Source organism: Malaclemys terrapin, chromosome 1, assembly GCF_027887155.1.
Source record: "Malaclemys terrapin pileata isolate rMalTer1 chromosome 1, rMalTer1.hap1, whole genome shotgun sequence".
Taxonomy (NCBI): domain Eukaryota; kingdom Metazoa; phylum Chordata; order Testudines; family Emydidae; genus Malaclemys; species Malaclemys terrapin.
This window is the reverse complement of record NC_071505.1, coordinates 328,421,222-328,443,101: the sequence shown is the minus strand read 5'-3', so window position 1 is coordinate 328,443,101 and position 21,880 is coordinate 328,421,222. Positions and strand designations below refer to the sequence as shown.

Below are 21,880 nucleotides of genomic sequence, written 5' to 3'. Positions count from 1 at the left end.
TAAGTTCAGAGCTTTTAGTCTGTTGCCAGTATAAATCATAGCACCAACCAGTATAAATAGCATGTTACCAGTATAAATCATAGCACCAACCAATACAAAGAGCATGTTAGCAGTATAAATCATAGCACCAACCAGCACAAAGAACATGTTACCAGTATAAATCATAGCACCAACAATGTGATTAGGTAACTTTCCAATGCCAAATTGTGTCCTCAATTTCAGTAATATAAAGTTGGAGCAACTTCAGTGGACCTTTTCCAGATTTACATTTGTTTAACTGAGAGCAAAATTCTGCCCTTAATCTCTCACTCTGAACAATATATATCAGACATTTTAAAGCATATAATGTTTTATTAAGTAATCTGATGAGTTCTCTCTTTAAATTTGCTTTCCAATGCATTAGAAAGGTCAAAATGCACATTCACAGTAGCAATAAAGTGACAAGAATTTACAACGTGATCGGTACCATCAGAGGAGCAACAGAACCAGGTAAAGCCATTTGTCTTATAAATTATCTGTGAGTGCAGTGAACTGCAGATACACCTAATTAAACATAAGTAATTAAAAAGAGAGGACATGGAAGAGGGTTTTCTCTATATTCTACTTGGTGAGCACGTCTGTTTGTACACATTGGGGATTTCCTCCAGCAGCACTCATACAGTTTAGGTTATGTCAGCACTTTCACTATAAAAACTGGCTTTCCAAGGGGAACATAACCTAGATATAAACATTTGCGTCCAGGCAAGCAATATTGCAAGTACATTCTCTAATGGATTTTTTTAATGAGAGAGTTGTGGGAATTTAATAATAAATGGAAGTTTAGATCTTTACGAGTTTGAAAAGACATTCCTGATCTTGCCAATGAAATGGCTTCACCCCTTAATGGTTTATGTGTACTATATTATGGCATCTTTTATCCAACGTGATCTGAAAGCCCTGGAACTCATTTTCAGATATTTATAGGGTGGTAAGATCACGTCATCCGCAACCACAATACAGCCATTTCTGGGCTGAATCGCAATTGTAACAACATCAAGCAAGACAGTAGGATTTATTCTTTCTTTGATACTATATCATGTCAACTACATCTTCCATTGTGACTTGGTTAACCCTCATTGTAATGTACCTCTCACCTAGGGCAAGAAAATACTACTTCAGTGTCTTTAAAACTTGTTGAGTTAAGAATACTCATGATGTAAAAATGTAAATACTGGGGGAATTTTGATCATCAAATGCACAACAATAAGGTGTATGATGGAGTGTCTGTCATAGCAAAGGAAAGTTTTAAGGAGGGATTTGAAACAGAATAATGAAGCTAAATAGAAACCCAGAAGGTTATTGGTTTTGATACAGTTTTTAAATGTAATGTGTGCAGTTTTATTTTAGATTTGGTGGTTCGTACAGTTTTTGTTTGCTTGTTCATGTGACTTGATTAAACTTCAGGCAAAGAGACAGCATAGAAAATGAAAAGCCCAAATGATGAATATTTTGGAAAATGATGCATGTGAGTTATTGCAACAACTTTAAAAACTTAGACTGCAGTTGGAACTAGTTATTGTTATGGTGTCTGTTATAAACATCTTTTGGGGTTAAAGTGCTACTAAGTTTAGAACTTCTACAGATGCTAATATAAATAAGCCACAAACCAGCTGCCGTTCAGCAATAAACTTTCCTGTAATTTTTTTCCCAAAGAGATTTACAGTGGCTCCTGCCATTCTGCCACGTGTGAAGTAAACTGTTAAAGAGATGTATTTGTTGCCTGCAAACCTACATAGAATACATAGTGACTCTCCATTGACACTATTACTGCAGGAAAGAGATCCTCCAAATAAACCCCCATCATTAATTTCTCCAGACAGATACGTCATCCTGGGAGGCCACCGTGACTCCTGGGTCTTTGGTGGAATTAATCCTCAGAGCGGGGCAGCTGTGGTTCATGAGATTGTGAGAAGTTATGGGAAATTGAAGAAGGAAGGTATGTGACTAAAGAATAAAGCAAACAAAATCATTTACAGATTTTTCTTAAACTAAGGGTCAAATTTCTGCTCTCAGTTGATTTAAGTTAAGTACGGGCTTAAGTGCTCTGCTAAATCAAGGCCTTAGTCCTTCATATTTGGAATTTGCTGTCAACTCTTCAGTTATCTATTGTAGATATTTCAAAATCCCTATAATTATGGTAGCCAAAGGTGTGATCCATGAAGATATATAGGCATCTAAGTCCCATTTTTAGGCACTATTGTAATCCACAAAACTGCTGTTCAGCTTCCGCCTAACCCTGTAGGTGCCTAAATTCGCTCAGGACCTACGTTTTTGTTTATGAGCATGCACATTGCAGCCACGCTTTAAGTGCCCAGATCTGTTTCTCATGCCTAAGCCCCAGAACAATTCACAAACCAGGGTTGTTAGGCATTCAGCAGCCTAAGTTGTGTGCAGGAGTCTGAGCTGGTAGACGTGCTCTACGTTGCAATGCCTAAGTCCCTTCGTGGATCTTGGCCTACGTGCCTCTCTCATTCATAGTGTGGTACATTTGCATTGGCAAGGAATTAAAGTATCTAAATTATAGAAATTACTGAACTCTTGTATAGCAGTTTTCATCTTTACAGTGCTTTGGAGCTGCTAATCACTGTTATCTTAACTATAATTAGTTAATCAAATTATTGATGTTATGACACCCTTGGGTTCCAAAATGGTGATGGGTATAGGAAGTTTCATCTAGGGAAGAAAATCAGGTAGTGTGTAGAAGATGGGGAAGTAAATATGACATACGGGGTAACTGGTTAAAATTCTACGGTCTGTGATACACAAGAGGTCAAACTAGATCATGTAGTAGTACCATCTGGCCTTAAAAATCTATGGAACTATGCCATAAGAGAGTAAGCAAGAATCTGAGAAGACAACATTGATAGCTTCCAAATCAGTTAAGTGTACATTAGTGTTAAACCAGTGTGAATGGGACCCGGAATACGTACAGGATACACAGTGGAAAATTAATGGGAGAACAAGTTTAAAAATACAAGGTTCCTCGTTATACTCCAGGGTGGTGAGGAACATCAACACCATTAAAAGTCAGCTGCCAGAACAAATGGAGTCTCCTTTTATTGAGTCTGAAATCCTGGAGACAGAAGTCCTGACATAACCGGAACATTGTGCTACAGTAGCTTTCTTTGCCCAACCACAGCATTTAAAACCAGTTAGAGGTTAATTTGTTTCCTTCACTGCCTAGTTACCGAACATAATAGGAAACAATGTTTAGTGAAACCAACCAGGAAGGGGAGTAATAGCAGTGGCATGAAGGAGAGCTTGGATAAAGTAGATACAGATAAAAACACATTGCAATGTACCCCGCTCCAGATTACCATGGCTTCAGGTCACATGCAAAGATCATTGTTTAGAGGTGGATCTATCAAAGCCACAACGGGGGATCCTCGGTATTTGAGAGTTGGTGTTTGGGAAGAGGGTCAGGGATAGCCTTTATGGCACTAGACATGGAACAAGTACTAAGATGTATATTGAAAAGAAAGAGGACAGTAAATTAATATCTGTATTGAGTAGAACTGGTTGTAAAAAATCAAAACACTTTTGCAAAAAGTCTTCCCCAGTTATTTGCCAAAATGTTGAATTTAGGAAAATGTCAATCACCTCAGGTACTGAGCAAAGACAAAGGTCTGTTTCAGGCATAATACTGCAAACTATGAGTAAAATTACAAAAGATTTTGAGGATAGATTCCCCAAGTGTGACTTTTGCGCCACACATCATTCTTGCAGCTGAGACCCAAACTGTTGTTACTCATGGTATGATTTAGTTTCTGTTTGATATACACTCTCAGTGTATTTCTCTGGAGTAATTCTCCTGGTGCTTTAAATCTTGTATTATTGTAGGATGGAGGCCCAGAAGAACAATGATATTTGCAAGCTGGGATGCGGAGGAATTTGGCTTGCTAGGATCTACAGAGTGGGCTGAGGTAAATCAAGAATAAGTGATCTAAGAGAGTTCTGTACAATGGTAGATCTTTCCCCCACTTTTTGGAACCTCCTCCAATGAAGCAGGTTCATATACACTCAACACATGAGAGAGTGTCCAAGGTTGTATTGCTAAATACCAAAAAAACAGTCCCGCAACATTCAAGTAACAACTAGGGCCCTACCAAATTCACGGTCCATTTTGGTCAATTTCACAATCATAGGATTTTAAAAATCGTAAATTTCATGATTTCAGCTATTTAAATCTGAAATTTCACGGTGTTGTAATTGTAGGGGTCCTGACCCAGAAAGGAGTTGTGGGGTGGTTACAAGGTTATTATAGGCGGGGTTGTGGTACTGCTACCCTTCTGCGCGGCTGTTGGCGGTGACGCTGCCTTCAGAGTTAAGCAGCTGGAGAGCGGCAGCTGCTGGCCTGGAGCCCAGCTCTGAAGGCAGAGCTGCTACCAGCAGCAGTGCAGAAGTAAGGATGGCATTGTATGATATTGCCACCCTTACTTCTGTGTTGCTGCTGGTGGGGCGCTGCTTTCAGAACTGGGCTCCAGGCCAGCAGCCGCCGCTCTCCAGTTGCCCAGCTCTAAAGGTAGTGCAGAAGTAAGGGTGGCAATACCGTGATCCCCCTAAAATAACCTTGTGACCTCCCTGCAACTCCCTTTTGGGTCAGGACCCCCAATTTGAGAAATGCTAGTCTCCCCCATGAAATCTGTATAGTATAGGGTAAAAGCACATAAAAGACCAGATTTCATGGGGGTTGGGGAGGAGGAAATCAGATTTCACGATCCGTGACACTTTTTTCATGGCCATGAATTTGGTAGGGCCCTAGTAATAACCCTTCCCCAGGAATAAAGTAAATTATTCTCAGCTTTAGCAATGAGCAACCTCAGTGTGAATTTCATCTGAAGAGGCCACATGTGCTATCTACAATATGACCAAAGTAACAATGCTACATCCCAAAACAAAATGTGTCTGAGAATATACCAACCTATACTTGCAGGTAGTGACCCTGCCAATTGGAGATATTGGGCTTGATTCTCCTCTCAAACCAATTTTAAATAGGTGTCATTCCATTAACTCCCGTGGAGCTGCTTGAGATTTACACTGAAGTAAGCGAGATCAGAATCAGGTCTGTTGTTTTGGTTGCTGCCCTATTAAGAGTGACTTCTGCCCTAGAACTTTCTGATTCATACTGAGATTGTGAATTCCCAGTGTCATAAATCCATCTGTATTAATAATATTCAGAATCAAGGGTACAACGTCTGTACAACCACTTAGAGGAAGACACTGGTTCATTGACTTTAAAAGCACCCACAAGGTTAAGCTAAAGACTGTTCTAACTCAAATCTTCCAAAGAAGGCCCATAAATCTTGCATTGAGGCTCCTTTTCAGCATGTGAAGTATGACTGGCTTGCTGTTTTATCATCCAGTTTTCCTTACTGCAAAATCTTCTTGTTTTCTCTTGAATGACATGGTAATTATAAATCACAAAAGTTCACAAAATAATGAATGATCTAGAAAAGGGAGATTGGGAACTTCTGTTCTTCCTGTCTCATAACACAAGAACAAGGGGACATTCAATGAAATTGAAAGGTGGGAAATTCAGAACCAATAGAATGACTTATTTTCATATAGCACACAGTTAGCCTATGGAACTCATTGCAACATGAAGCTGTTGAGGCCAGAAGTTTAGCAGATTCAGATGCAGAGCTGTAATAGTAAATATTAAAGCAGCAAGAATTTTGGAAGGCATATAAATACCTGCAAGATTTATGGCATAAGCAAACCTCTGACTAATGGGATTAGGAGGATATTTCCCTTGGTGACAGGTTATCCCGTAACTGTCTGTTGCAGTGTTTCTTGCACTTTCCCCTGAAGCAGCTGTTCCTGGCCAGTGCAGATGATGAGATATTGAACTAGGTGGTTTGATCCAGTATGGCCATTTGTATGTTCCTAACAGTGAAGAAGGCGTGAGGTACCACCTATAGTAGTTCAGAGAATCTGCTCCATTTAACTAAACAAAACCTTGAGTTTGGTTCGAATGGGCCCCAAATCTCACCTTTAAATACTTATCCAAAAACTCTTGTTTGCAGTTCACCTTGCTCTGAAAGAAACTGATTCGTGTGTCAGTCAGTCCACTTGCTTTGGGAGTCAAGACTGACGTGTGGGCCCAAAAGTATCATATGGGCTGGATTGTGGTAGTCTGGAAAGCTGCACGATTCTAGTTAAAATTTACAGTGTTACTTTGAGGAGAAAAGTTAATTAACTTCTTTTTTTTTGTTCCCCCTCCACAGGAAAATGCCAAACTATTACAAGCACGTGGGGTGGCCTATATCAATGCCGATTCCTCAGTTGAAGGTGTATACTTGTGTTTCTATAGCAGTGGCAGGTGGGAGGTAGATGAAATTGAGACAACTTCACTTGAGGCTCCGTGCTGGCTTTGCTGTGAGCCCTAAGAAAAGTGCATTGTTGTGTTGGCCCAGGAGCAGCTTGGGAGGGAGATGGTGACCCAGAGTTACAATTACCCTCCTGCTTCAGGGAGGGAGTATACTGTGCTGGGCATATAACTACATTATCTGACACGTGGTGTTGTGGGGAGGAAAGGGAGACTATCCACCCCTCCCAGTAGCTTTGTAGAGTCAGCTTCCCCTCCCGTTCGGCTATCCGTGATATGGGTAGTCAGCACAGGGGTGTAAGGCAGGACCCCATAGCTGCTGTGCTAGCTGAAGCACAGTTCAGCCCAAATCCTAAGCCAGTGTGAATGCACTGAGCACCCTACAGCTGGCAGCCCTATCTACTTTGGAGATCCTGCTTTTTTCTCTTGGTGTCTCCTCTTATTACAGACATGCCTCTTCCCTCCACAAAGACACAGAGCAGACTTGGTTTTCTATTGTAAACGCTGCCCTTGTCTTTCAGGAAACTACACTCTGAGAATTGATTGTACTCCGCTGATGTACAGCCTGGTGTACAGCTTGACCAAAGAGGTAAAGATACACTAAAATATCAACTAAGGTAGCAACAGTAACTACCCATAGGAGCTGGTTATTGTACTGGATGTGAAACTGTTCTTATTACAAAGAGACTTAGGCCAAAATTCTGCACGGTTGTCAGGGCTTCTGCTGATTGTAGTAAAATCTGTCATGGGCATCATCAGATAGTTAGGCCTCAATGGTCAAATTCCACTCTCATTTACCTCAGTGCCACCACAGACACCAGTGTGGTTGACCAGATGTAATGAGAGTGGAATTTGGCCATCAAGAGTTCAGTTTAATAACTGAATGTCACCCATTCACTTTTCTTATATACTGGTTCTCTGGAGGGGTCAGTATTGACTCCATAGTTAAGGTTATGTTGAGTTTTTCCCTTAAAACGTGTGTGAGGGGCCAGAGAAACTGGTGTTTGGCACAGCAGGGGTTAAATAAAACCTTTAGGTTCAGCTAGCCCCACCCCACTAGACCTACAGCCAATGCATGCCTGGAGTGGGGAGAAAAGAAGGGAGCCTGGCTCAACTGGGGGATGACCGGCTAGGAGTCAGGAGACCTGCCAGCCAGCGCAGCCTCTTGCGCCAAGTAAGAGCTCCCCTGCCAAGGAGAGGCTACAAAAAAGCCCCAGCACTCGGGGCAACTGGACTAGCAGAGCCATGCTCCAAATTGAAGAGACTTGTAGGAAGTAGCCCAGGGAAGTGGGTCTTGACTCTCTGCTGGGAGGGAGACCCCATCTCACCTGTTTAGGGGTTGATCTGCACAGGGCTCTGGGCTGGGACCTGGTAAAGAGGGTGGGTCTAGGTCCCCTTACCTGCCCCCCCGCCTTACAAACTGAAAGGCCAGTAGTCTAGCCACTAGGCCACCTGGAAGACACTATCACAATGTGATTCAAATCCCATGGTTTACTGGTTGAATGCAGCTGGAATGTGATTGGTGAGGAACTGGGTGTGTACTACAGACGAGTCTCATCTTACGCGGGGGTTCCGTTCCACGGTTAGCGTGTAAAGCGAAAACCGCGTATAGTCAAAATTACATTGAGTTCAGTGGCAGGCGGAATCGCCCGCACTACAGGTACAGTATTAAAATTGTTATTTTTCTTTCTTTTTTTGTTTGTTTTTTTTTATTTTTGCCGACCGCGTAAAGCTGAAATCGCACATGTTAAATGCGCGTAAGATGCGACAGGCCTGTATTTGGGTGGTCATTTGTTGAAAATGAAAGGGAGTTTGTTGTGGAGGTGGGTATGTTTGACTGTTACGATGTTTGGCAGGTAAAGCCTTTGAACTGAGCTTTGTGTTAGAGTTGGCTGAACTGGAGATTTCCTTTACTTTTAGTGACTGTATTAAACAAAAATGCACTTGTGCAACCTTAATTCCAAGTTAACAGTATTTTGTGTGAAATTTTATTAGGTAGGTCCTCTTCTGCAGAACTGCTGCCTACCCACTCGGTCCCTAATCTGTAACAGTGCATGGGATTCTTCCTTCCTAAGTGCAGGTCTCTGCACTTGTCCTTGTTGAACCTCATCAGGTTTCTTTTGGCCCAATCCTCTAATTTGTCTAGGTCCCTCTGTATCCTATCCCTACCCGCCAGCGTATCTACCACTCTCCCAGTCCCTGGCCCCAGCCATGCCTCTCTCACAGAGTGGGAGCAGGAAGTCTGCTCTCCCTCCCATCCAGTTCCCAACTAGGTTGGGTTCTCCCCTTTTAGCCTTTCCCTCCAAGATGTAGCGGGGCAGGGCTGACTGAGCCCACAGCAGTTCATTAACCCTTTCCAGGCCAGTGTGGGGTTTGTATATGTCATCACACAAATCAACATAGTCACTGCTGACAACTGAAAGCCAGTGGACCAAATTTTCAAAAGAGCCTGCTTACACTGGGTGCCACAGTTTTCGGGTGCTCAACTTGAGATAGTTCTGGTCTAAATTTCATTGATGTGGATCACCCACAGCTTCCACTAAAGCTAGTGGAAACTGTATGTGTTCAGCGCCTCTACAAATCAAACCAAAGGCATCTCAGATTGAGCACCCAGAACACTTTTGAAACTGTTGGCCCAATTACCTAACAATGAACCTGATTCCACAACCCATACTCAAACTGAGTACCACGAGCAAAGTACACAGAATTAGGCCTAGTGATACCACAGCCTATTGGTTGCTAATGTCTGAGCAATACTAGATTTACACCATCCCTATCCTGGGCCAATACATAACAAAATGCTTTCACATTACTTCTTTAAGAATCTTGATCTTGATCTAAAGAGGTAAATGCAAATACCTTTTCTGTGCTGGGTTATTATTGTTGAGTAATTCCTTAAACAAAGAAATAAAAACGTAGCAATCTTTCTGAAAAAAATATACCGAAAGTTGTTGAAACTGCCAAGTAAATTAGAGGACACACTAAAAATAGAGGTATGACATGAGCTTAATTATTATTAATATTTATATGTGTCTGTAGCACCTTTCATCTGAGTACCACAAACCATAGCACAAACAATAATTAAGACTCACTGCACTGTTGTGAGATAGGTAACTATTATTACACCCTTTTTTCAAATAAGTAGAATTCAGCACAGAAAGGCTGAGTGATTTGCCCATGGTACCTGAGTCAGTGGCTTAGTCATTGTTCTAACTAGTCGACTTTATGTCGTGTCTGGTTGTGAATTTGTTGCTTAATAACACTTAAAATTGTATCTCTCTGTCTTTGTTTTTTAAATGTATTTCTCTAGATACCAAGCCCAGATGAGGGGTTTAAAGGCAAATCACTTTATGAGAGCTGGCATGAAAAAAACCCATCTACAGAATATAAAGATGTCCCCAGGTAAGTGACAAAGGATATGTGCAGAAGTTACTGCGGATTGCAAAATAGGTTTTCTTTGTATTTCTAGCCACATGGAAAGCTGAACTCTTAAAAGAAATAGTGGGGCAGACCCTCAGAACTGGTGTAATTGTCAAAGATCCATGGACTTGTGACAATTTACACCAGCTGTGGATCTGGCCCCGTACTCAGAATTGGAGGAATTACATATGAGAGAGTAAATTGTCAGTATAGCAGGGCTTTAGCCACATGATTCCTTATAGGTTCCAAGATGTGTCTAACTCCCTAGGAAACCACAGCTAAAATGGGATTATCTGCTTCCAGAACATTTGTGGGTGTGGTGTCAATTACAACACAGCCCATCTGGGGTTGAAGTCGACCTAAGTGTAATTGTTCTATGGTTTGCAGTAGGAAGCACCGTTTTATTGTCATTTTAGCCTTGTTTCCGAGAAAGCATAACTAGTGTGTGAAAAGAAACAGTGACCCTTAATGCTATAGGTTTAGCAGCCCTTGGAGTCTGCATTTTATTCAGTGCCTGGAGGAAGTAAAACTAGCCAGAATTTTTTGGAGCTGGTGTTTTGTTTTGTACGGTTTTCTTCAGTCTGGTCACATCAACAATTTTCCATCTTTCTTACTTCATCATTTGTTGTGCTTCTCTGAAAGGCAAGGCTCAAGCCCTATAGCCCCCCATAATCTTCTCAGTAAAGGTCTCTGCAGCTAACTGGGTAGGGATAGAAATATTTTCTCAAATGGAAAAAGCAGAAGTTGGAGGGAGGTGGATTGGGTCAATACAGCATCATCCCCTAACCCTTACTGCCAACCACATGGAAAGCCTTAGATTCTGTAGCCTAAAGAAGACACTTTGTCTGGGTGAGAAAGGGTCAGGGCTGCTTTTTGTAGCACTAGCCCCCTTCAGCTCTACTGGGATTGCCCCTCATAACATATAATGTTGATCCTGTTAAGTCATGACTAGGAGGTGCTGGGCGATGGGTCTATTCCCCTAGGCCTGTCCGCATCTCTTGTGTAGATTCCTGCTCTGTGCTGTTGTATTTCCCTCAGATGAGAGGCAGGGATTGATCAGGGTTCAGTAGAGACTCCATGTCAGAGAGGCCCCTAAGTGAGCAAGAATAAGGAAGTGGATTTGGAGCCAAATTCTTCCCTGCACTAACTCCACTGAGTTCCATGTGATGAGTCTGGCCCACTGTGAACAGCAGAGTTGCTAGGAGATGCACATGGTGGGTGATAGATGACTCAGGAATGACAGAGATTATGTTAAGGAGATGTTTAGAGGAAGAGTGTGGTGGGGAATGCCCTGGAATGGGGTGGAAGGGATGAAATAGGTGAGAGACAGGAATGGGGAGTTTATTAATACTATGTTTTGAAACATACTAAACATTGTACTTAGATACTTTACTCAAGATCTGTTCCCTTTTCTTGTCAAAAGAATAAATAAGCTGGGTTCTGGCAATGACTTTGAAGTCTTTTTTCAGCGGCTTGGCATTGCTTCAGGCAGAGCACGTTACAGCAAAAACTGGGTAAGTCTGTCATCACACCATCTCATGTGCCACAAGTACTCCTCATCTCATCACTGTCCCTCGTAACCCACTGAACACCATCAGCTGCGATTCAATGATTGTAAGCTCTTTGGGGCTGGGACTGCCTTTTTGTTCTCTGTTTGTACAGAGCCTAGCACAATGGGGTCCTGCTCCAGGACTGGGGTGCCTGGCTGTTACTGTAATAATTCATACATAGTGATGATAATAATAACTGTGAACTTGGCATGAACCAACCAAATCATAAAGGCATTTAGTTCAAAGTAAATGACAGGGTAGTGAGACAGAATTGCTTATGGCCAGTTGCTCTAAGAAAGCTTTGAATGCTGAAGTGATTTTTTTTACAACCATGACTGCTTTGATTCTTTCTGTGTCCACATTGAGAGACATGCGCAATTACAATAGGATAACAAGTCACAGTCTATTAAGCAAGGTCTTCCCCTATGAAGAGGAGTATTGAAAATATGAACAAAGAGAATTGCTGTGACACAGGCACACAAGAGGGAATGTTTTGCAGGATAGTCGAGCTGTCCAAACTGGCATTATAAATAACACATTTTTAAATTCTTTTTTTTTTTTCAGAGAGTGGAAAAATACAGTAGCTACCCAGTTTACCACAGTGTCTATGACACCTATGAGATCGTCGAGAGATTTTATGATCCGACTTTTAAGAATCACCTGACGGTGGCACAGGTACGAGGAGGGCTGATATTTGAACTGGCCGACTCTGTGGTCCTTCCCTTTGACTGCAGAGATTATGCAGAGGCTTTAAGGAACTATGCTCAAGTCATCTATAATTTGTCAAAGAATCATCAAATGGAACTGACAACGTACAGTGTGTCGTTTGGTATGTACTACCCTCCACCAGACCCTTCCTCTTATTATTGTTCATTATTTGTATTGTGATAGCATGTAGGATCCCCAGTCATGAACCGAGATCCCATTGTGCTGGGTGCTGCACAAACAGAACAAAACTAGTCCCTGCCCCCAAGAAGATTACAATCTAATTAAAATAATGATTTTATTTTTATTTTTTTTTAAAAGAAACCACGTGCCTAATTGCACAAGACCCTTTTGAATATCAGTTAAAATAAACCTCTTATAATACAAAAGGCCCAGACCCCATTGCAAAATGCAACCATACAATCAGAGCAAATGAATAAACAAACCCCCATTTTCTCCAGGTCACCACCTGTAGCCAGATGTCCAGAGAAATAAATGGGCTTTGCATTGTGGCCCTGAAGGTCAACAATTGTGCGCTAATCTCAACAAATCAGGAGGAAGGAATTACAAAGTTGAGTTGCCAACTCTTGTGATTTTTATCACGGGTCTCATGATATTTGGTGTTTTTCTCAAAGCGCCATTTGCTGTAGTCACATGACGATGGGGGAAATCTCAACTTTCATTTAAAACAAAAAGTAAGTCTCTAGCCCTGATGGTTGCTGAGAAAAGCTTGAAAAAGCTACTCCTAAAAGCTCGAACACCAGAAGACAAAGTGACTACAAAATTGACTGCTCAAAAAACTCCTTGTGATTGGTTTTATAATCTCATGATTTTGGAGGCTGTCTCAATATTTTAGAACTCTTGGGGTTGGAAATACTGAGGGTCCCTCATAGGAAAAAGAAAAAAGAAACCACTGTCAGCAACCCTCTCCTGCTTAAACTGAGCACCATGCCCAAGGAATCTTAAATCCTGCCCTGCATGGCCCTTTGCCTATCTTCAGTGGAGCCAGGATTTCACCCTGCAGACTCCTAGATTGGCATTTCTGTGGGATGGAAAAGGAGTCACCACCTGGGCAGGCAGTTTCCATACCCCAATGCCCCTCCTGGCTGCAATGTTTGGCGATACAAACATACGCTACCCAAGCTACAGTGTGGCCCATAATGCCTAAAGCCAAATGAGTGCAGGTAATAGAAGCTAGTGCAGTGCTTTGCACCAATTAAACTCTTGCTGATAAAAATACAAAGAATACCATTGACATTTATAGTGCTAAAATTACTTACCTGTACAATAAGGGAAATATGCTATACCGGCATGAGGCACCTTTATACTGGTATAACTGTGCCCACACTCGGACTGGTTCTGGTATAGTTATACCAGTAAAATCCATGTGTGGACCAGGCCTTATTTATTTTTTTAAATAATTCTTCAAATGACCCAACACTTAAAAACAAAACCACACTAACCAACTCCCACATCTTCATGCGAGCTCTGTCAGCTCTCAGCGTGCATGTGCAGTCATGTGATAGTGAGGGCATTTCTGCTGTTTGAGTGTCCGAACTGTACACGCACACTTCATTTTGCTCTTTGTGCTATGAGAATTAATATGATCATGTTGTTTCATTGGCAAAAGCTAAACAACCTCAAAGTTAAGCTCTTCCTTTCCCATCTCTGCAGACTCTCTCTTTTCTGCTGCAAAGAATTTTACAGAAGCTGCCACTGACTTTCACAGGAGACTGCAGCAAGTAGACATCAATAAGTAAGTTCTACAGGTTCCTTAGCCATCAAACCAAACAATTACATTCTTCAGGCCTAATGGGGCAGCCTTCACTCATGCTGTGAACACTTATATAAACTATCTCATTAACAAGTGCCCAATAATGGGAGTGAGGGTTGTACCAATTGGGTCCCTTTAAGGGTTATAAGAATCTGGACGCCATTAAAGCACAAATGTTTAGCCAGTCTACTGTTATACTTAGAGTACCAAATTCTCATTTACAGTAATGTCCCTTTCTGCCACTCAGGGTCTCATTTTCTGACCAACAGCCAGAGTGGTGAAACAGGGCCTTACTGCAAATGAGATGCAGATCCAGGATAGATAGTTATTGGCTTTTTAATGGTGGCCATTCTGAATTTAAATAAATTAACAGCATTTGACTTATTTATAGGCATTTGTGTGATGATCATCTCTTTAGTACCAGGACTGCTCACAGTGCTAAAGATGCAACATATTAACTCTAAAAGGCTGCTGATTTCAATACAGCATGCGGATGTATGCCTGCTGAGGAGCTGGTCCTCACTTTAAAGCTGTGTGTAGTTGGTCAGCTGTTTCTTTTACATCCCATTTACACATAAAAATGTTGCTGCTTTCTTAGTTCTCTCCTTTCTTACTGATTTTGATTTTTGCAGCACCTCTCCCTAACTCTGGGAACATGAATTTCTGTTAGTTATCAATTATAAGGCCTACACTTTAAGATTCACCATTTGTAAATGGATGGATTGTTTTTGTTTAGCTGGTTGGTTGGTTTTTGTTTTCTTCTGAACCACTGAAATATATCAGTAGAAACAAATGGACTCTAACTAAACTTTGTTTCATCATTTTTAAAAAAACGCTTGGTGTCTTTTTTTAAGATCAGAACACTAATTATTAACCTTAATCATTCCATATGGCAAAGATGGAATTTTTGCTATGTGTTGTGTTGTTGAATGTCGCTACAGCATATCAAATGGGATACCTCAGTTCAAGAGCAATTACATTAACGTAATTTGAGTTGAACTTAAGCAATGACCAAATTCTGCTTTTGTTTATACTGGTGTAAATTTGGAACTGACTACAGTTGAGTTACTCCAGATTTATACTAATGTAGCTAAGATTTTGCCCTAGTGATTCCACTGCAAAGCTCAGTGGTATATCACGTTGCATACAGGTTTCCAGTCCATTGGTAAATACATTATTTATTATTTGTTAAGCATCAGTAGAGCGCTTGGTGCTGTACAAAATACATAGATACACACAATCTCTGCTCCAAGAAACTTATATTTAAACATACCGAACAATTCAGGCAACACAATTCACAGACCAGCCCAAAAATTATTCTAACAAAGTTCCTTTTTTTATATATAAAAATTACATGCATTTTTACTGAAGTTGCTTGACTTTGATAGGCTTCCTGGAAGAAATGAGTGTTAAAAAAGAATTGTATGGAGAGGGAGTGGTTGTCTTGAACATGACAGTGGGAGAGAGTTTCAAATATAAGGGACAGTGTGGGAGAAAGTATTTAATTATCTTTTCCTTCTTACAGCACATTCCTTAGCACCTAAGAACAGCTTTACAGAACCTCCACATTATGTGCCAGATCCTCAGGGTAGATCGACATTGATCTGTTGACTTAACTGTGATTGGCGTCACAGGTGTTACACTCATTAAATTCTACAAGCTGTGTTTAGATATGTATTGAAGCTGTGAAAGTTTTAGTACAGGATGCACATGTTCAAAGTACTCTGAGGCTAAGACAGTCCTCTGTTGCTTTCTTTTCAGCCCAATCGCTGTAAGATCATTGAATGATCAGCTCATGTTTTTAGAAAGGGCTTTTATTGATCCTCTTGGTTTACCTGGCAGGCCATTCTACAGGTAGGAAAACATTATCTACAACAAACTTTACTTGTTTTTTGCCTAAGCACTCTAAGAAATGTCAACCATTTGTGATTTACAGGTATCTGCAGAGTGTGAACAAGAATGGAAAAGTATTATTTTGCATGGGAAAAGGGGGCATAAATAAGTATAAGAAGATAAGAAAAAGAAAGGGAAAAATTAGTCTGAATATTAGGATAAAATTCAGTGATATTGTATAAGGGCCTGAGCCAAAGGCCGTTAAAGTTAACAGGAGTATTTTCACTGATTTCAGGGGGCTTTGGATCAGGTCATGAGCATTTGATCCTGTTCCCATTAAAGTCCAATCCAAAACTTCAAAGCACTGTAGAATCAATCCCTAACATGCTCCTAAAAAAAGGGGGGCGGGGGGTGCCCTAACATGTGGAACAGTTAACCTTAGACTGACCACAGTGGTACGAAATATAGTGAAAGAGCAGCGCTGTAGTAGTAGAAAAATAGATTCGCTGGTCTCTAACATTTTAACTGAACCATTGAATCTTGTTTTGTGGGCAGACTGGTTGAACCTTCTACATCCTTCTCCCACTCCAGCATAATGCAGAGCATTCACCTTTCCTGAAAAAAGCAGTCTAGCAAGAGAAAACAGACATTAAGATTTACAATCCTTGTACTTTTAACAACTCCTGAATAAATATCTGTCAAGGCCAGTTTACTGACACTTTAAGCGTCAGCCTTCCTAACTCAAAGTATTCTTCAGCTGCCAGAAACTGCGGTTGTTTGTTTTTTTTCCTTTAATCAAAAACATTGGGGAAGAAAAAAACCATTTATAATCCGTGTCTCCACTCCTCCAGGACACTGGCATTCACATGGACTAATTTAGTGTGTTCGTAGGTGTGCTTAGAAGATATCTGGGGGAGAAATGGGAATTTTAGATTTTTGGTTTTTTGCTTTATATAGTGCAGGCGTCATTGCTAAAAGAATCCTATGTATTTGCATTCCCGATACCTAGGATTTGCTTTGACAGCTGATATATTCATTGGATGAGGATTTATTCAGAAAATAAACATTTGTTCTATTTTCATAATGTGCAGTAATTTTTTCTCTTTCCCCACAGGCACATTATTTTTGCTCCGAGCAGCCACAACAAATACGCTGGAGAGTCATTCCCAGGGATCTACGATGCCATGTTCGATATAGAAAACAAAGCGGATCAGCGCAAAGCCTGGGAAGAAGTAAAGAGGCAGATCTCCATTGCAGCCTTCACCGTGCAGGCTGCAGCAGGGACTCTGAAGGACCTTGCATAAACATATCAGCAACATACTCAAAAGTGAAAGACTGGAGTTGACAGCTGTGGAGCCCTCAAAAAGAAGAGCATTTACAGACATGAGTGGGATTATTTTAAAAACCTTTTTCTTTGCAAACAGTACAGTTATTTGCAGTCAGTCTCCCTCACTCACTTCCATTACATTTAACAAAATTAATAAGGTATGATGCCTCTGAAACTCTATTAGGAGAGAGTGGAATTGAGATCATTGTTCAAGTGAGATACTAAATTAAACGATGTTCATTTCAAATTGCCACCTCATGTTTAAAAACAACACCCTTCCCCCCCGCCCGATTTGCTTCTCACTTAACATGTTAAATTGCAGAAATCACAATTTTTGTAGTCTCACAGTTGTGCAATGTAATTAATCTAATCTATTGGCCTGATTGTTTTGATGATTATCTTGTAGTACTTTTATCAGTAAAACAGAACAGTCATCCTTATTTCCAACACTTTCTAACATATTGGTTAACTTTCTAGTATTCTCTACAGCATTGCATAAATACACTCTAGGTGATGCCCCTACAGCTCCCCTATTGCACAGAGTCATACAATGAGATGGAAATATCTCCTTAAAATGGTGTCACAGATGGCATGGAGGAAAGGTAGTGATCATGGAGAGTTCTGGGCTGAACGCTCAGGTGACTCATCTATGTTACTTTTCTCTTTTAGCATCTTGAAGCCATTTAAAAACAAGATGAAACAAGAAACCTCCCAGTCACTATTAAGAAAAAGGTGGCTGGGAACAATAAATGTCAGCCATGAAATGACCTAGCACAAATAAGCTTTCAGTCTGAGGATGATGATCCAGTGCAAAAGGTATTCCTAACTAAATCTATTTGTCTGTCTGTTTTCAAGGTATTTCTAACGTGCAAGCAATGAGAAGCAAAGGAGACACTGATGACTTTGAAAGGGCCAAACTATTACTGTCTTCCTTAGACCCTCCTTTCAAGTTTTGCTAGAAGTACAGCACACCTGCCAGCCGTAAAATTTGTAGAGAAAGAAAAATGTGGGACAAAGTAAAAATTTAAACATGCATGAGTCTGGCACACAATTTACTCATATGATCAGCAGTGGCTGCTCCAGTGAGCACACAAGCCAACTCAAATCAGAGAGAGAAAAGACTTTCAAAGTTAGGTCACCTCTCCAATCCCCTGCCTCTTGAATTTCTCCCTATGGTGTAGTTCCTTGTGCTCTGACCTGCCAATTTTAAATGACCCAAGAAATGAGGCTTCCAGCAGTTTTCTTGGAAGATTCTTCCATGTTCTAGTGGTTCTCACTGTCATGATGACATTCCCCCCGACCTCAAACTTTTTGTTGCACCATAAACTATTCCTCTCCCTCCTTTATGTTTGCACCCTTCAGTTACATGGTTATTATCCCCTGTAGCAGTGATGGGCAACCTGTGGCCTGTCAGGGTAAGCCCCTGGCGGGCCGCGAGACAGTTTGTTTACATTGACCGTCCGCAGGTATGGCCGCCCACAGCTCCCAGTGGCTGCAGTTTGCCATTCCTGGCCAATGGGAGCTGCGGGAAGCGGTGTAGGCCACGGGGATGTGCACGTTTGGTAACATTTCCGATCCCTTGATTATAAAAACTGAAAGCCAAACAAAGAGATTTATTACCCAGGTGGGGATCCTCCCAGGTGGGGATCCTGGCAGTTTACTAAGGGCTGCTTCCTGAAAATGGATCTGTGTGGACACAGGATTGCACCCACATGGATCCATTTGCAGAATGTAGGCCCAAGGATGAAATTCACACTGGTACAGGGGTCCAGTGCAAGTCTTATGTACTAATTACTTTTCATCCAAACAACCTAAAGACCTTTTGTTGGGCTTCTGCACTGAGGCAAATTTCAGTCTCAGACACTGTCAGGCTCTATTTACCAGAGTAACAGTTTTGGTTGTCAAAGTGCAGAAGTTCATCATCTCAGATTGATTAACAAAGATGGACAGCTGAGTTAAATCATGAATTAAACCAATTTCTTAAGCATGAAAAGGGCTGCAAAACTCTAAATATAAAAGTTGCCTATGGCCAGGATCCACAAAGGAATTTAGGTGTTGTGATGCTGAGTATTGCACATTTGCTCTTTTCAAAATTCCCAAAGACAAACTCACCAAACTTGTTAATCAAGGCCTTGATTTGTACACCCACAATTACCAGCAGATGATTTTAATTGTAGTTAGTATTTAAAAGCACCTGCCAAAAGGCAGAAGGAAGCCAAGTATAAATTTAACCAGTTATGGGGAAACTTTAACTAACATTGTTCAGTGCTTCCTTTGTTTTGAGCAATAGTATTAAAGAATGTGGTGGTAGCTTAGAAAAACAACAGTGTTTACTGAATGGATTAATTTACAAAATATGATCGAGAGATGGGATGCTGTCAAGCATTACCAAGAACTCCTGTCTCCCCAGAAGACTATTCATCATGCATATGCACCATCTTAAAGCAGACAAGAAACACAACCATGCATGAGATCAATAAAATGACACAGACCTCCAACATATAGCAGAAGAGAAACTCTGTTTCTGAGAGCAGAGCAGCATATTTGTAGGGGAGAAAATAAGAGAGGGAGAGAAAGGAGGGGAAAGAATGAGAGAGACAGAGAGAAGAGAAGTGTGATAGGGAAGGACAGAACAAGGGAGGAGCACCTTCTCCCCAGTTTACAAGCAAGGAAAGCTATACCCATTCCCCCCATCCTTGGGAAAAAATGCTGCAGCTCCAACTGCTCTGCTCCTCCTCCGGTTAAAGAAACGATGTTTTTTCGGGGGCTGTTCTCCCTCCTCCCTTCCAGAGAAATAGAAGCATCTCCAGCCCCTCTCACCAAGCTAAAATTTCTCTTTACCCCTGGGAGAATGGATTTTCCTGAGGCCTGTATATGTTGATTCTGTTGTTTTCCCAGGAGGCAGATAAGTGGGATAATGACTTAATGGTGTTTCAACACAAGGTTCCTTAATTGTGTGTGTGTGTGTGTGTGTGTGTGTGTGTGTGTGTGTGTGTGTGTGTGTGTGTGTGTGTGTGTGTGTGTGTGTGTGTGTGTGTGTGTGTGTGTGTGTGTGTGTGTGTGTGTGTGTGTGTGTGTGTGTGTGTGTGAGAGAGAGAGAGAGAGAGAGAGAGAGAATGTGTTCTAGAATGATCCACTGGGAAGAACAAAGATATGTGCTTGGTGTGTGACTCTCCTTACACAGACCTCCACCTCCACCTCACCCTTTTATTCTAGACACAGGACAATATTTTAACATATTACACTAATAAATGGCTAAAGTGCATGTGGCCTTCTAGTGGCTGGTCCACAGATAAGATACTATAGGTCTCAGCTAGAGGAATTAAGGATGGCATGTAGCTGAAGTGGCAGAGCTACTTTTACACTTGGAGGTCCTAGGTTTAGTCCCCACTGTTGACCCTAGTACTGGTTGTGACACTGAACAGACCCATACATAGCAATAAAATCATATCATACTTTTTAACTGTTGCTACTCTCATTCTCATCCTCTTCTCCCACTCCCCTGTTCATCATCACATGCAGTATTATGTCTAACTTCATCTGTTAATGCCTAAAAGCAGAAATCTGTCAGTTTGCTGTCTGTTAAATGCCACACCTGTGGTGCTACATCAATGCTAATAATACATCATGTTTTCCCAGCTATCATTCCTGTAGGTGGAATTCCATCTGGCATCTCAAATGAGCTATTGGAGTGGAAGATTTCTCTGTTCTGAATTCCGGTGCGAGCTTTGCAAGCTGTCATCAAGTGGTTAAAAACAATAATAGTAATCACAAAACTGGACATGCGTCTCACTTGTCCAAGAAAACCAGGCAGAATCTGACTAAGGGGCTAAAGATGTGAGTGAGAGCAGAATCCCCAAGTGATATAATTGTATTGTAATCAGTGTCTGTTCTGAAAAGCCACTGCCGAGTCCTTGGGAAGTGATCTAAACATTAACCAGATCGTCCACTTGTTTTTGAATGTCTTCAGCTCAGCTGCCTGTGTTTGAGGAAGGAGTGATATGTGGAGCACAGCCATTTATTTTAGCGTTCCTTACTGGGATCATCCTTTCTATGTGGTGGTTAAAGGAGAGCTGAGGTCATGTACAGGGGCCCCCAGGAAGCTTTCACACCTTCAACCTTAACCTATAACCTAATCCTATAATTGGATCCAACGTGGACAGGTCTTTGTGCCCCTTGGTTTCAGTGAGGCTCTAGGAGTCCACCTTCAGGATCAGGGTCCTAATAAGCTTTAAAGGGAAAATGTGCGATTGATTAGCAACTTGTCCACTTACCTTAGGTAAGATGTCTGAATCCCTGGGCCTGTCTGACAGCATGTTGTACTTAGGAGTACTTACTTGGCTAAGTAAGAACTGCAAGATTTGGCTGTAAGAGCCTTTAGAATCAGTCAGGTAAGGCATACAAGGCTGCTGATTATGGGCAACAATTTTGCAACTTTTGGTTTCACAATCAGCTTAATTGGATGAGTTTTGTAAAAATTCCCAGAGACAATGGAACTCAGTTGTATTTAGAGCTGGTCCAACTATTCATCACTGCGCCTGTTATCAACCTGACAATAAATAACAATAAAGAATCAGCAACAGTCCGTCATGCTTTTCCAGTCTTTTCTTCCCTTCCCACATGTACTTCATCAACCTAATCTCCTATTGCAGCCCATTCTACCATAGCAAATGGCAAATGATATATAGAAAGAGTAACTTTTAAATAAAAGCAGGAGAGAGAGTTTTCACAAATTGTCCTTCAGAACAACTGATATCCTTTGTATCAGTCTGGGTACATTTTAAATAGATATTTTCTTGCTATTATTTTCTGGTCTGTGGGTGTAAAAGAAAAACACTTGTTTTATCTTAAATGTCCTTACAGGGATAAAATTTGCCTCAAAGTCTTACAAGGAACCAGGGGCA

At 41.2% G+C, this 21,880-nt stretch overlaps 1 protein-coding gene across 1 annotated transcript in view; it reads left to right on the top strand.

The window, feature by feature from the left end:
* LOC128830043 (putative N-acetylated-alpha-linked acidic dipeptidase) overlaps positions 1 to 21,561 on the top strand; it is a 58,815-nt gene extending 37,254 nt beyond the window's left edge. The window contains exons 9-20 of the mRNA XM_054015675.1: positions 404 to 489; positions 1,856 to 1,975; positions 3,880 to 3,962; positions 6,267 to 6,330; positions 6,889 to 6,956; positions 9,678 to 9,769; positions 11,211 to 11,301; positions 11,902 to 12,166; positions 13,717 to 13,798; positions 15,578 to 15,670; positions 16,764 to 17,792; positions 20,616 to 21,561. Of these exons, the coding sequence (XP_053871650.1) occupies positions 404 to 489; positions 1,856 to 1,975; positions 3,880 to 3,962; positions 6,267 to 6,330; positions 6,889 to 6,956; positions 9,678 to 9,769; positions 11,211 to 11,301; positions 11,902 to 12,166; positions 13,717 to 13,798; positions 15,578 to 15,670; positions 16,764 to 16,953 (1,234 nt within the window). The 3' untranslated portion in view covers positions 16,954 to 17,792; positions 20,616 to 21,561. The remainder of the gene's footprint in view (positions 1 to 403; positions 490 to 1,855; positions 1,976 to 3,879; positions 3,963 to 6,266; positions 6,331 to 6,888; positions 6,957 to 9,677; positions 9,770 to 11,210; positions 11,302 to 11,901; positions 12,167 to 13,716; positions 13,799 to 15,577; positions 15,671 to 16,763; positions 17,793 to 20,615) is intronic.
* The last annotated feature ends 319 nt before the right edge of the window (positions 21,562 to 21,880 follow it).